The 14,554-nt window shown below is 41.0% G+C and overlaps 1 protein-coding gene across 1 annotated transcript in view; it reads right to left on the reverse strand.

Annotated features, from left to right (window-relative positions):
* The window catches only part of ADGRB1 (adhesion G protein-coupled receptor B1), an 819,205-nt gene that overhangs the window by 82,746 nt on the left and 721,905 nt on the right, over window positions 1–14,554 (reverse strand). Inside the window, 2 exon segments of the mRNA XM_077490484.1 lie at window positions 5,629–5,714; window positions 10,628–10,694. Of these exon segments, the coding sequence (XP_077346610.1) occupies window positions 5,629–5,714; window positions 10,628–10,694 (153 nt within the window).

Consider the following 14,554-nt stretch of genomic DNA (forward strand, 5'->3'; position numbering starts at 1 on the left):
GCCACCGCGGAATAGGAATAGGCAGATTAGGAAGACTGCCCAGCAACAGGGGTTTCTGGTAAGTAAAAAATAAAAAAAAAATTTCAAATGTTTTTATTTTTATTTTTTTTAAGAATATTAATACTATTTTTTTTTTTATTCTTTTTTTAGGGTGGCCCTCCGCTTTAAAGTTCATGTGTGTGTGTATAGGCAGGCAGAATCATATATATATTTATATATATATATATATATATATATATATATATATATACATATATATATATATATATATATATATATACATATATACATATATATATATATATATATATGTGTGTGTGTGTGTGTGTGTGTATATATATATATATATGTGTGTGTGTAGATATATATATATATATATATATATATATATATATATATATATATATATATGTGTGTGTGTGTGTGTGTATATATATATATATATATATATATATATATATATATATATATATCTACACACACATATATATATATATATACACACACACACATATATATATATATATATATATATATATATATATATATGTGTGTGTGTGTGTGTGTGTGTGTGTGTGATTCTAGTAAATCTGCTATAGGGGGAAATTAATGTTTTTGTTTTTAAATATTTTATATATATATATATATATATACCTCCTGATATATCTCCTGATGAAGCAGATCAGTGAATCTGAGAAATGTGACGAGAATTTCCTTCCACACCACTGCAAGAACCAGCACTGTATGAATGGATAATTTCATAGGTTGGACTTGATGGACTTGTGTCTTTTTTTTTTTTTCGACCTCACCTACTATGATATAAATGTTGCCATTAGTATGATTGTATTATCTGTGGTAAACCATACAATCTGAATTAGCTGATCAATGGGGTATGTTGAGGTTATATATCTGGAGGTTCTAATATACATGCTTTGACCTGATGGATTGAGTTGAATATTAATAATTTTTTTTTTTTCAAAATTCTTGTGATTTTAAGCAATGCTGTAAATAAAAAAAAACTTATTTTATTGAACGTTTTTTGTATATTTGGTACTTAAAAAGTCCAATTTTGGCATATGCTTCTAAATTGAATATATCTTTTTTTTTTTTTTTTTTTGGGTGATGTTGGCACCTTGCTAATCACGATCTATAAATAAAACTACAGCCCTTCAATAGAAAAAAAGAAATAATGTGAAATGAAAGATGAAGTCGGTCATTAGGATGTGGATCCTCCATTGAGACTGCCATTTCCATTTTGATGCAATGTGGTTTTCATGACTCAATAACAAGTTCCCGCCGTGCCTCGCCCCAGTAAAACCTAATGTAGGATATATGTGAAGGTCTATTATGTTTTCTATATCTGGGAGTTTTAACTTGTAGGATGCAAAAAATAAAAAAATAAAAATAAAAAAATAACAACTTTGAAATTCTCTTCTGCCAATAATTCAATTGGATTGTGTTTAATTAAATCCCAAACTGTGTTCCAACGCTTTTTCATGACAGGTCACCGTGGAAGGTGGGAAAACAACATAAGGTCCAAATAAAATAATAAGCCAGTGACACCCGATGTGATCAAAAACCAGCTACACGCGGGAAAACAATATTTTAAAGACTATTAGTTGCAAAGGGGGTCATCTGGACCCCTTTCTAAAGTTCCTCATGTCATGCTGCCAGTAGCAGGGCCCCGGGACAAATGGAGGGGCAGGTAGGGGCGGCTGGGCTGGCCTGGGCGCAGTGGTTTATGGCAGGGATATTGGGGCGTCCTGACCCTAACCCTAAGGGAAGGGGGCGCAGTTTAACATCTTTGCCCTGGGCGCTGGGTGGCCTTGTCCCGGGAACTGGCCAGCAGCACCTGGTTGGGGTAAGTGAAGTAAGTAACCTTTCAGGAACTTTAAATGGTACCTACAGGAGGCATAACACGTCTGTTCCCTGCCATAGGTCTCTACTCATCATCTATTCTCATCACCAATACCTCCACTTTCAACATCTAATGCCACCCTGCCATGGTACTTCTTCTAAGCCGTTGCCCTGAGGTCTGGTGTTTCTACAAAGTGACCCTGGCGTGTCAATTGGCATTGAATTGAAGATCTCACTTGCATCGTAACCCGCCCCCCCCCCCCCCCCAACTTATATTTGGAGCATGAAGTACTAGCATAACTCTAATGCAGGGGTCTCAAACTGGTGGCCCTCCAGCTGTTGCGGAACTCCAAGTCCCATCATGCCTCTGCCTTTGGGAGTCATGCTTGTAACTGTCAGCCTTGCAATGCCTCATGGGGATTTGTAGTTTTGCAACAGCTGGAAGGCCGCCAGTTTGAGACCCCCTGCTCTAATGCGTTATTAAAAATAGGGAGCTTTGCCACAATTTCACCACATCCACCTACTTTTCTGATGTAAAAGGTCGTATTAGCAATTGTACGTGGCATCCGGACATAACTAGTCATCGTTTTTCCAATTTGCATCTTTTGGTGTATTGCACCCCTCCTTATCTGATGTATGACCTGCTGGACGGGCACATCGACTGAAACTTTGGCGAGCCAGCCGGTTCATTTTCTCTACCACAGTTTGTGTAGCGGTGTACACTTAGAATTTAAAAATGTTAACATTTTAATGTGAGATCTGAAAGTACTTCAGCAATGAGTTAGTTATTGTCTTACAATTTCTTTAGTCTTTTTTTTTTTCTGGGAGGCACCCTAGCTGCACCAGAGTTTGTACAGCTGGTCAATTTAGGACGAGTTCCGGACAATCAACAGGCTAAAATTTCCATGATCTTTTGTCATTGTGCCAAGGTGCTGCCCTGACATTCTCAAGTAGGGTGTTCTAAGAAGATGCCTGCTGTTCTCATGCCACAGGGCTACTGGAACAGATCATATTTATTGAGTAAAGCCAGAACATGTGCTGTGTGGTCCTAGTTGAGGTTGGGGGAGGGTCATGAAGTACACTTTTCACTGTAAAGGAACTGTCCTGGTCTATATTACCGACTCCCTACCAGCCGTTTAATGAGACCTCCTGTCTATATAATCTACTCTCTACCAGCCTTATTATGTGACCCCTTGTCTATATAACTTACTCCCTACCAGCTTTATCGTGTGACCCCTTGTCTATATAACATACCCCCTACCAGCCATGTCATGAGACCTCTTGTCTCTATAACCTAATTTGTACCAGTCATATAATGAGATCTACTGTCTATATAACCTACTCCCTACCAGCCTTATCTTAAGACCTTCTATCTACTTCCGACAAGCTGTATCATGAGACCTCCCATCTATAAAACCTACTCCTTACCAGCCTTATCATGTGACCTCCCATCTATATTACCTACTTCCTACCAGTCATATCATGAGACCTCCCATCTATATTACCTACTTCCTACCAGTCATATCATGAGACCTCCCATCTATATTACCTACTTCCTACCAGTCATATCATGAGACCTCCCATCTATATTACCTACTTTCTACCAGACTTATCTTGAGACTTTCCATCTATATTACCTTCTTTCTACCAGCCTTATCTTGAGACCTTCCATCTATATTACCTTCTTTCTACCAGTTGTATGATGGGACCTCCCATCTATATTACCTACTTCCTACCAGTCATATCATGAGACCTCCCATCTATATTACCTACTTCCTACCAGTCATATCATGAGACCCCCCATCTATATTACCTACTTCCTACCAGACTTATCTTGAGACTTTCCATCTATATTACCTTCTTTCTACCAGTTGTATGATGGGACCTCCCATCTATATTACCTACTTCCTACCAGTCATATCATGAGACCTCCCATCTATATTACCTACTTCCTACCAGACTTATCTTGAGACCTCCCATCTATATTACCTACTTCCTACCAGTCGTATGATGGGACCTCCCATCTATATTACCTACTTCCTACCAGTTGTATGATGGGACCTCCCATCTATATTATCTACTTCCTACCAGTGGTATGATGGGACCTCCCATCTATATTACCTACTTCCTACCAGTCATATCATGAGACCTCCCATCTATATTACTTACTTCCTACCAGCCGTATCTTGAGACCTCCCATCTATATTACCTACTTCCTACCAGTCGTATGATGGGACCTCCCATCTATATTACCTACTTCCTACCAGTCATATCATGAGACCTCCCATCTATATTACCTACTTTCTACCAGACTTATCTTGAGACTTTCCATCTATATTACCTTCTTTCTACCAGCCTTATCTTGAGACCTTCCATCTATATTACCTTCTTTCTACCAGTTGTATGATGGGACCTCCCATCTATATTACCTACTTCCTACCAGTCATATCATGAGACCTCCCATCTATATTACCTACTTCCTACCAGTCATATCATGAGACCCCCCATCTATATTACCTACTTCCTACCAGACTTATCTTGAGACTTTCCATCTATATTACCTTCTTTCTACCAGTTGTATGATGGGACCTCCCATCTATATTACCTACTTCCTACCAGTCATATCATGAGACCTCCCATCTATATTACCTACTTCCTACCAGACTTATCTTGAGACCTCCCATCTATATTACCTACTTCCTACCAGTCGTATGATGGGACCTCCCATCTATATTACCTACTTCCTACCAGTCGTATGATGGGACCTCCCATCTATATTACCTACTTCCTACCAGTTGTATGATGGGACTTCCCATCTATATTATCTACTTCCTACCAGTGGTATGATGGGACCTCCCATCTATATTACCTACTTCCTACCAGTCATATCATGAGACCTCCCATCTATATTACTTACTTCCTACCAGCCCTATCTTGAGACCTCCCATCTATATTACCTACTTCCTACCAGTCGTATGATGGGACCTCCCATCTATATTACCTACTTCCTACCAGTCGTATGATGGGACCTCCCATCTATATTATCTACTTCCTACCAGTGGTATGATGTGACCTCCCATCTATATTACCTACTTCCCATAAGCCATATCTTGAGACCTTCCATCTATATTACCCACTTCCTACCAGTCGTATGATGGAACCTCCCACTCCCATCTATATTAGCTACTTCCTACTAGTCGTATGATGGGACATCCCATCTATATTACCTACTTCCCATAAGCCATATCTTGAGACCTTCCATCTATATTACCTACTTTCTATCAGTCGTATCACGAGACCTCCCATCTATATTGCCTACTTCCTACCAATCGTATCATGGGACCTCCTGTCTTTATATTCTAATTTCTACCAGTCAGATCTATTGTCTATATAACCTACACCCTACCAGCCGTATCTTGAGACCTTCCGTCTATATTATCTACCAGCCATATCATGAGACCTTCTGTCTATATTACCTACTTCCTATTAGCCATATCATGAGACCTTCCATCTATATTACCTACCAACTGTATCATGATACCTCCCATTTATATTGCCTACTTCCTACAAGCCAAAATCTTGAGACCTCTCATCTATATTAGGCTGCCTCCCAGGTAGCATTATCTATGGGATATGTTGATGTGGGATTTTTGTTTTTTTTTAGTTGTAATCCGAACTTGCATTCTGAATGAACTTTAGGCTTCGCTCTACAATTATCTAAGCTGGTTATTGATCACATCGAATTCTCTGAGACGACACAAACTGACTTACCCTGCCCGCTCCTTGAGCTTCTTGTCAGTGATTCCGTCTTTGGATACCAGTTTATTGAATACTAAAATGCCGATGACCATGTTCACCTGCATGAACAAAAATGTTACTTATAAAATAATATTAGTACTGAGAGAAAAAAAAACAATTGATGCTACGAAATACTAAATGCACAAAATAGTGAAGGGATTTCTCCAGTGAAGGTACAATGTAACCTTTATCAATTCTAGATGACTCCTTAGCTTGCCATCATCCCTGCTATGTAACTCCTATTATTATCATTGTCCTTCCAAGATCAATCCTGATGTTACGCCTGATGTCATCACTATCCCTTATGTTACTCCTGATGTCATCACTGTCTCCTATGTTACTCCTAATGTCATCACTATCTTCTATGTTACTCCTGATGTCATCACTATCTCCTATGTTACTCCTGATGTCATCACTATCTTCTATGTTACTTCTGATGCCATTGCTATTACTCCTGATGTCATCACTATCTTCTACGTTATGCCTGATGTCATCACTATCCCTTATGTTACTCTTGATGTCATCACTATCTTCTATGTTACTTCTGATGTCATTGCTATTACTCCTGATGTCATTACTATCCCCTATGTTACTCCTGATGTCATTACTATCCCCTATGTTACTCCTGATGTCATCACTATCTTCTATGTTACTTCTGATGTCATTGCTATTACTCCTGATGTCATCACTATCTTCTATGTTACGCCTGATGTCATCACTATCCCTTATGTTACTCCTGATGTCATCACTGTCTCCTATGTTACTCCTAATGTCATCACTATCTCCTATGTTACTCCTGATGTCATCACTATCTTCTATGTTACTTCTGATGCCATTGCTATTACTCCTGATGTCATCACTATCTTCTATGTTACGCCTGATGTCATCACTATCTTCTACGTTATGCCTGATGTCATCACTATCGCTTATGTTACTCCTGATGCCATCACTATCTCCTATGTTACTTCTGATGTCATTGCTATTACTCCTGATGTCATCACTATCTTCTATGTTATGCCTGATGTCATCACTATCCCTTATGTTACTCCTGATGTCATCACTACCTCTTATGTTACTCCTGATGTCATCACTACTTCTGATGTCACCACTGTTCATAATATGTCACTCTTAATGTCATCTCTCTCTTTATATTAATCCTGATAAGTTCTGATGTCACCAATGTTCCTCCTATGTTACTCCTAATGTCACCTCTAGTCCACCCATGTTACTCTTGAAAGTCCTAATTATTCTCCTATATTATTCATGATGCCCCTATTATTCCTCCTATGTTACTAGTCATGTCACCTCTATTTCACTTATGTTACTCTTGAAAGTCCTGATTATTCTCTTTTATTACTCCTAATGTCAACACTATTCATCTATGTTATTCCTGATGTGTTCATTATTCCTCTCATGTTACTTGTGATGTCAACACTATCCCTCCTACGTTACTCTGGATGTCCCTATTATTTCTCCCATGTTACTCTTGATGTCACCACCATTCCTCCTATGTTACGCCTGGTGTCCATATTATTCCTCCTATGTTTCTCTTGATGTCACCTCTATTCCTATTAGGTTACTCAGGAATTCACCAATATCCCTTTTACACTACTTGTGATGTCATCAGTATTCACAATATGTCACTCCTGATGTCATCACTATCCCTTCTACACTAAGGGGTTGGTTTACTAAAACTGGAGAGTGCAAAATCTAGTGCAGCTGTGCATGGTAGCCAATCAGCTTCTGACTTCAGCTTGTTCAATTAAACTTTGACAATGAAACCTGGAAACCAATTGGTTTCTAGACATGTGCATTTGTTTCCATCCGAATGCATTTTTGTCCGAATTTCAGGTATTTTCGTTAATGTTTTAACAAATGATAACGAATGTGCAAAATCCGAAAAAAACGAAAGATCCGACATAAACAAATGCTTTATTTTCGTTTTAGTTGTGACAACGGTTCGATATAGATAGGAGATTCGACATGACGCTGACAATAGCTATCTGTGTCTATCGAACCTGTGGTCGAATGTACCTAACCTTAGCTCTGTTAGTCCAAGATTATTCTACATAGAGAGAAAAGATTCAACATTATAGAGACAATAGCAAAAAGGTTGAATGTGCCCAACCTAACTCTATTAGTCCAAGATTATTCGACATAGAGAGAAAAGATTCAACATAGATAGAAAAGATTCGACATAGAGAGAAAAGATTCAACATTATAGAAACAATAGCAAAAAAGGTCGAATGTGCCTAACCTAACTCTATTAGTCCAAGATTATTCGACATAGAGAGAAAAGATTCGACATAGAGAAAAGATTTGACAAAGAGAAGAAAGATTCGACAAAGAGAGAAAAGATTCAACATTATAGAGACAATAGCAAGAAAGGTCGCATGTGTCTAACCTAACTCTATTAGTCCAAGATTATTCGACATAGAGAGAAAAGATTCGACATAGAGAGAAAAGATTCAACATTATAGAGACAATAGCAGAAAGGCTGAATGTGCCTAAGCTAACTCTATTAGTCCAAGATTATTTGACATGGAGAGAAAAGATTCAACATAGATAGAAAAGATTCGACATAGAGAGAAAAAATTCGACATAGAGAGAAAAGATTCAACATTATAGAGAAAATAGCAAAAAAGGTTCAATGTGCCTAACCGAGCTCTATTAGTCCAAGATTATTCGACATAGAGAGAAAAGATTTGACATAGAGAGAAAAGATTCGACAAAGAGAGAAAAGATTTGACAAAGAGAGAAAAGATTCAACATTATAGAGACAATAGCAAGAAAGGTCGCATGTGTCTAACCTAACTCTATTAGTCCAAGATTATTCGACATAGAGAGAAAAGATTTGACACAGAGAGAAAAGATTCGACATAGAGAGAAAAGATTCGACATAGAGAAAAGATTCGACAAAGAGAGAAAAGATTCAACATTATAGAGACAATAGCAAGAAAGGTCGCATGTGTCTAACCTAACTCTATTAGTCCAAGATTATTCGACATAGAGAGAAAAGATTCGACATAGAGAGAAAAGATTCAACGTAGAGAGAAAAGATTCAACATTATAGAGACAATAGCAGAAAGGTTGAATGTGCCTAAGCTAACTCTATTAGTCCAAGATTATTCGACATAGAGAGAAAAGATTCAACATAGATAGAAAAGATTCGACATAGAGAGAAAAGATTCAACATTATAGAGACAATAGCAAAAAAAGGTCGCATGTGTCTAACCTAACTCTATTTGTCCAATATTATTCTACATAGAGGGAAAAGATTTGACACAGAGAGAAAAGATTCGACATAGAGAGAAAAGATTAGACAAAGAGAGGAAAGATTCGACAAAGAGAGAAAAGATTCAACATTATAGAGACAATAGCAAAAAAAGGTCGCATGTGCCTAACCTAACTCTATTAGTCCAAGATTATTCTACATAGAGGGAAAAGATTCGACATAGACATTTAACGAAATAAAATAAATAAAAACGAATTTCGGGAGTAACTAAATAAATGTATTTTTCGGACGAAAACGGAATTCCGAAACGAAATATTTCAGTGTGCGCCTGTCTATTGGTTTCTAAGCACAGCTGCACCAGATTTTGCATTCCCCAGTTTTAGAAAATCAACCTATAATTCTGATGTCACCACTATTCATAATATGTCACTCCTGATGTCATCACTATCTCTGTGTTACCCCTGATAAGTTCTGATGTCACCAATAATCCTTATATGTGACTCCGCTCATCATTCACAGTGGTCATAATCTGGGCAATTTGCACCTATACGCACAATAATAACATTCCCAGGAGGAAATGACAATGACCATGGTGCCCATAACCACCAATCATATACCAGCTGTCATTTTTTTTTTTTCCAATTCTAATGAGAAAAAAAAAAAGGTAAAACCTGTCCGGGTGTCATAGGTGACATCACTATTCCACATGACCTGTCCGGGTGTCATAGGTGACATCACTATTCCACATGACCTGTCCGGGCGTCATAGGTGACATCACTATTCCACATGACCTGTCCGGGTGTCATAGGTGACATCACTATTACACATGACCTGTCCGGGCGTCATAGGTGACATCACTATTCCACATGACCTGTCCGGGCGTCATAGGTGACATCACTATTCCACATGACCTGTCCGGGCGTCATAGGTGACATCACTATTCCACACGACCTGTCTGGGCGTCATAGGTGACATCACTATTCCACATGACCTGTCCGGGCGTCATAGGTGACATCACTATTCCACATGACCTGTCCGGGTGTCATAGGTGACATCACTATTCCACACGACCTGTCCGGGTGTCATAGGTGACATCACTATTCCACATGACCTGTCCGGGCGTCATAGGTGACATCACTATTCCACATGACCTGTCCGGGCGTCATAGGTGACATCACTATTCCACATGACCTGTCCGGGCGTCATAGGTGACATCACTATTCCACATGACCTGTCTGGGCGTCATAGGTGACATCACTATTCCACATGACCTGTCCGGGCGTCATAGGTGACATCACTATTCCACATGACCTGTCCGGGTGTCATAGGTGACATGACTAAGAGGAACAGATAAGAGCGGTGTGTTTCCGCCATCCGCCTCGCGCCGCCACTAAACTTGCAGAAAGTCAAAACTATTATTCTAAGAAATATGGATTATGGCGCCGGGTAGTGGAATTTATAATCCCTAAATCATTATTGGTGGCAATTTAGAATGCAGGATTAGCGTTCTGTGAGATCATTAATCCCCTCGCTGTTTATGAGGCTGAGCCTCGCCGTATTCTGAGCAGAGCCGCCACCGTGACAAATCCCTATTCCAAAAAAAAGGACAATTCTCAATGAATCAGAATGAAAGACAAAATGTTCAAGGAATTAAAAAAAAAAAAAAAAAAGAAAGAAAAAAAAAAAGAAGATATATATATATATATATATATAATTATGATTCATCAAACAAAATACCAAAACGACAGCGGCGGCCGGTCCGACAAAGGCGTAGAGCAGTCCTCCTTCCAGAGACAGCCAGCAGCTGCAAGAGAAAGCAACATCAGTTCAGCTTAATCCATCCATAGCATGGTTCTCCACCTATTATGTACCCAATAAGACAGAAAATGGTTATCAAATACGTTCTTGTTCTGCTTTTTTATCATACGAGACTCACAGTGTTGAACATCAGTCAACAAAAGCTCATATATATATATATATATATATATATATATATATATATATATATATATATATATATATACACACACAGCGTACAAGATAAGAAGGAGCTTATAGCAATAAAATGTGCAATTTAGATGCCAGGGAGTATCAAGTCAATTAATTCCCCCCAAAAAAATTTTTTATTAATCAGAATTTTTTGAGAGATAAGCCAACACATTTCAGTGGTATTAAGACACCCTTCATCAGAGACCAGGGGCGGACTGACCATTCGGGCACTCGGGCACTGCCCGAGGGCCCTATGCCACTAAGGGGCCCCATCAGGGTTGCCAGCCTCAATAAAACCAGGGACAGTATGCGTATGTGTATTCTGTGTGTGTATATTGTGTGTCTGTGTGTGTATACTGTATGTGTGTGTGTATGCAGGGGCGTAACTATAGGGGGTGCAGCAGTCGCGACCGCAACTGGGCCCTGTGCTGCAGGGGGCCCATGCAGCCCCCTCTACATATGCTGATCACCCGTCCAGCACACTGGATGGAGCCCAGGCCAACATGGATGAGTGCGCGGCCTGCAGCTTGGTCATGGTGAGTGAGAGGACCCCATCCCCCACACACCATTACTTACCCCCTCCATCTCCCCCTGGAGACAGGGGCCCCTTCTCACGTGGGGACAGGCACCCCCATCTCCCCTGGGGACAGGGTCCCCCCAGTAACTTCATCTGCCCTGGAGAAAAGGACCTCATCTCTTCTGGGGACGGGGACCCCATCCTGCCTAGGGACAGTCCCCCTATGGGGCACCTAAAAATAAAAAATAAATAATAAAAAATAAACTACTGATACCAGTGGTGGAACTACAGGGCTCACAAAGGTCATACCTGTGACCACGCCCTGGAGTTCCACCGCCGGACTCGGAGGGAAGGGCCCTGGCTGGGGTTCGGGGGGCCCTTCATGGTTTCTTGCATCGGGGCCCTGAAGGTTCTAGTTACGCCACTGTGTGTATGTGTATATACTGTGTGGCCCCATAATCTCCTATTGCCCGGAGGCCCCCATAATCTTATCCATATTGCCGGGGGGGGGGGGCCATGAGTTGTCAGTCTGCCCCTGTCAGAGACTAAAGACCAACCTCTAAGTATTAAAAAAAAATTACCTCTTCCCCACCACAAGATGTCCTCAGTTTTCTGGGTTGGATGACCATCGGTGTAACTCAACTTAAAAGACCGAGGGCATGCCGTGAGTGAAGAGCGTCGTGGACCCACCCCCTGGTAGTTGTTGCCATAGCATCCTGCGCTCACAGGGTAATCCCAAGAAGAAAAAAAAGGACCCGTGCTTACTGGAACTTTAAAGCAGAAATGCTGTTTAATTTATTTGTATTATTTAAAGCAAGCTCCCGCATCCGTCCACGTCCCCATTTGTTGAGAAATCCCTTTGAACACCCCCCCCCCCCCTCCCCCAGCAATTCTAGACCCAGCCATCCTGAAAAAGGGCAGATGATTCATGCTGCATTTACCTCCTGGAATTCATCTGCCCTTAGCTCTGGCATGCAGGCAGGTGGGTGTGTTTAGCTGAGACTGTATAGGGATAAGTCTAATGTAATGGGGGGCTCTCAGGTATAGGGAGGACTCTGCTATGATGGGGAGCTTCTGACTTGAAGGAGACCTCTGATGTGATGGATAACCCTCTTATGTGAAGGGGGATCTCTGACATGATGAGGGGGCTCCTATGTATACCGGGGGTCTTGAATGGGATGCATGGATCTCTGACATTATGGGGGAGCTCTGATGTGATGGGGGCTCCTATGTATACCGGGGGTCTTGAATGGGATGCATGGATCTCTGACATTATGGGGGAGCTCTGATGTGATGGGGGCTCCTATGTATACCGAGGGTCTTGAATGTGATGTGTGGATCTCTAACATGATGGGTGACCTCTGATGTTGGAGGGCCCCTTATGCATACCAGGGGCCCTGAATGTAATGGGGGATCTCTGACATGATGGGAGACCTCTGATGTGATGGGGGGCAGCTCTGATGTGAAGGGGGGTACCGGGGTCTTGAATTTGATGTGTGGATCTCTGACTTGATGGGGGACCTCTGATGTTGGGGGGCCCTTATGTATACCAGGGGTCCTGGATGTAATGGGAGATCTCTGACATGATGGGATACCTCTGATGTGAAGGGGGGATCTCTGATATGATTGGGGGCCTCTAATATGACAAGTGGCCTCCGATGTGATGGGGGGGGGGGACCTCGGATATGATGGGGAAACTCTGATGTAAAGGGAGGGCTTTGATGTTATGGAGGGACCTCTGATGTAAAGAGGGGACTCTGGTGTGCTAGGGGGGGCTCTGAATAAGGGCTGATGATTCCTGTAGCATTTACTTTATGGAATCCATCTGCCCTTTACTCAGACATGCAGACAGGATGGTGTGCTTAGCTAAGAAAGACCCTCCTCCCCTCCTGAAGACTCCTAGAATGTATGACATAATTTTGCCTAGAAACCATCAAGTAACTGAAATGACCACTTGCCATAGGAGGCCAATCAACCATAGCTCCAGGAAACCCCAGCAGCCTGTGGAGGAACCCTAGCATTCCCTGGAACCCTGGTTGAGAAAGGCTCAGCTACAAGGGATTTCCCACCTACCCTCATTTTCTTTCTGTGCTTTTCTGATCTCCTTCCCTTTTGATTCTGAGAACAATTCACAAGTGAATTATCAGTGTTTATACTGTTTATGGTTGATACCCTCACATTTCTGGGCTGCCCATTGGCACGCATGGTAAAGACAGATATTCCAGCTAATGTTTATATATTGCATACTGTATATTGTCAACTGGCTCATGTCTTCATTGTTGGCAATGATAAGACATGCGCAGGGGGTGTGCCGGATGTGCCTGGGCACACCCTAATCACCCCGTGTGCATTAGGATTATTGCTCTGTGTGCCGGCGGGGAAGATGGGAAATATCTCCCTCTGACCAGTTCTTCCATTAATGAAGTGTTACCATACTTCTCTTTTACTGTACCGGCTCTGTCTTAAGATATACACACACATGCATGCTACATAGTTACATAGTAGGTGAGGTTGAAAAAAGACACAAGTCCATCAAGTCCAACCTATGTGTACATGAGCTTTGGGGTGCACACCCTAATGCAATAGGCTGTGCACACCTATACTGGCAACGGTTGGATATGAATTTTATCAAATTGCATTTCACTGTGAAATTACCAAGGTGGCAGCTGAACTGCCCTTTAGTTTGACCTTGAGACCCTACAAGGGCCCATGCGCTGGTAATTATATCTTGTTTCATATAGCTGCCATAAGACATGATTGCATTTCTAGCTCTACAGATTCCGATCGGGTATTGTTCACCTCAGAATTTACTCAATTTTTTTTCCGTTGGTTTCCCAAGTTTTATACCCAAGCATAAAATGTAGCTCTCAGTGTTAAAACTGCAATCCAATACCAAAATTACATAATCAACTGGATTGCGATTTTGACACTGAGAACTAATGTCATTGAAGGACATTGCTCGGGTATCTTTGGCACAAAGTAAGAGCAGGTAAGTATGACAGGTTTATCATTTTAATAAAAAAATAAATAAATAAATTTGGCTTCCCAATCACCTTAAACAGGAAATGAATGCTGTTGGCAGGAAATGGAGGAGATAACACACAAGGGGGTTAGTCTGTGTGAAGACCTAGTAGAAGGAAGAGGCTTCATAAAAAGAA

Source organism: Lithobates pipiens, unplaced genomic scaffold (assembly GCF_037356315.1).
Source record: "Lithobates pipiens isolate NorthernLeopardFrog02 unplaced genomic scaffold, aLitPip1_a1.2 Scaffold_19, whole genome shotgun sequence".
NCBI lineage: Eukaryota > Metazoa > Chordata > Amphibia > Anura > Ranidae > Lithobates > Lithobates pipiens.